Source organism: Asparagus officinalis, chromosome 7 (assembly GCF_001876935.1).
Source record: "Asparagus officinalis chromosome 7, Aspof.V1, whole genome shotgun sequence".
Lineage (NCBI taxonomy): Eukaryota > Viridiplantae > Streptophyta > Magnoliopsida > Asparagales > Asparagaceae > Asparagus > Asparagus officinalis.
In genome coordinates, this window is record NC_033800.1 from 48,465,717 (window position 1) to 48,467,536 (window position 1,820).

Consider the following 1,820-nt stretch of genomic DNA (forward strand, 5'->3'; position numbering starts at 1 on the left):
TCCTAATGGGATAGGTCCATTTCCTATGACAGTCGTTAAATTGTCTTATTTCAAATATGAGCGTTAGATTTTACTCCCACATAATTTATATTCTGGTAATTTTCCCTACGAGATTATTATAATTATAATTAAAATTTCCTTGATGTCATGAAGAAAGTTAATATCACGCAACCTTTAATTTGATGCGTTACTAATAAAAATTCACATTATCTAATTATGCTTAATATCATACAGATCTATGAGGATAGTTCCCGACAAATCATGGATCGATATTCCTTGTATTGATAGATGGAGGGATAGTCGATATAAAGATGGAATAAATCAATTCATACAGTACGCCTTGGCAGACCCACGGAAGTTAAATAGTGATGTCGTGTATTGTCCCTGCTGTTGGTGTAAAAATAGGGCATTGGTGGATAAAAGTGATTTACAGAAACACTTAATATCAGGATGTCATGAGGAGTACAAATATTGGACGTTTCATGGGGAAGGATGTCTTGAAGAAATGGAACTGATGGCGGATACCGGTACTTCCGGTGGGAGAATAGATGATACGAGAATAGATGATACACATACGATGCTCGCGGATATGTTAACAGTTCCTAATATAGATCAATCTGATTATGCCGAGGATGCTGACGAGTCAGGAAATGCTGGAGGCGTGACTGATCATGAGGAGCTGGCACAGTTATCATTTATGCTGCGTCTTTTGCGTATAAAGTCTCTTAGTGGAATGACAGATAAATATTTTAATATGTTGCTTGTGTTGCTGAGAAAAGTCATTCCAAATGGAAAAGAGAGCATACCAGAAAATTATGATAACGCAAAGAAGATTGTTTCCGTTATAGAACTTGATTACAATAAAATCGACGAATGCCCTAATGATTGTATCCTCTACTATAAGGATAACAAAGATCTTCAGGAGTGTCCAATTTGTGGAGTATCGCGGTGGGTACAACGCAAAAATTATTCAACACATGGGACAACAAGGTCTATGCTTAAGCAAAAGAAGATTCCAGCAAAGGTCCTACATCATTTTCCCTTAATACCAAGGCTAAAACGGTTGTATATGAATAAAGACACTGCTAAGAAAATGAGGTGGCACATGGAAGAACGTACTGATGATGGTAAAATCAGACATCCGGCTGATGCAGAGGCGTGGAAGCATATGGATAGAACTTTTCCTTGGTTTGCGAATGAGTGCAGGAATGTTAGACTAGGTTTGTCTAGCGACGGATTCAATCCATTTGGGATAATGAGTTCTGGTTGGTCTACATGGGCTGACGGCGTATCCTTGACGGGAAGCCGTCAAGGATATTCATTACCGACGGGAATTTAGGCATCGTTGACGGGAATGCCCGTCAACGATGCCTAGTTTTCCACTAGTGATGCATGTTTCCGATCGACCGGCCTCAAGCCCGCGGTCGACCGGCCTGCATCCAGACTAAGCCACGCTTCGTTTTTCCTGTTCCTTGTCGCCGTTTCTTTAGAGAACTAAGAGGCCTCTTACATTAAAGGAAGAAATTAAATAGGCAGATGAGGTTTTTATAATGTAAGTACTAAGGTTATTACTCTTTTTCATGGATTGTAATTCATAATGAAAGATAGAAACAACAAAAACTAGCAAATTATAAACATTGATGCAGGAAACCAATAAAACCTCCGAACCATGATACTGGCGAAATAAACTAAACTAAGCTGGGAACCTTAATCTTTTATCAAACTTAATCGTTATTACACAATGAGCCACTTTTTCTTGTCAAGCCTCATACCAACTTAGAGAAACAAAGTAAATAGCCTTTCAATCTACTCCCATGCAA

General features: G+C 38.7%; 1 protein-coding gene across 1 annotated transcript; it reads left to right on the top strand.

Moving 5' to 3' along the window:
- LOC109847106 lies at nt 239-1,339 on the top strand. The gene has a single exon (XM_020416351.1). The coding sequence runs from the start codon at nt 239-241 to the stop codon at nt 1,337-1,339; it is 1,101 nt and encodes a 366-aa protein (XP_020271940.1).

What these genes read in the sequence shown, in the direction of transcription:
- LOC109847106 (XM_020416351.1), top strand. Translation starts at nt 239, where the DNA reads ATGAGGATAGTTCCCGACAAATCATGGATCGATATTCCTTGTATTGAT.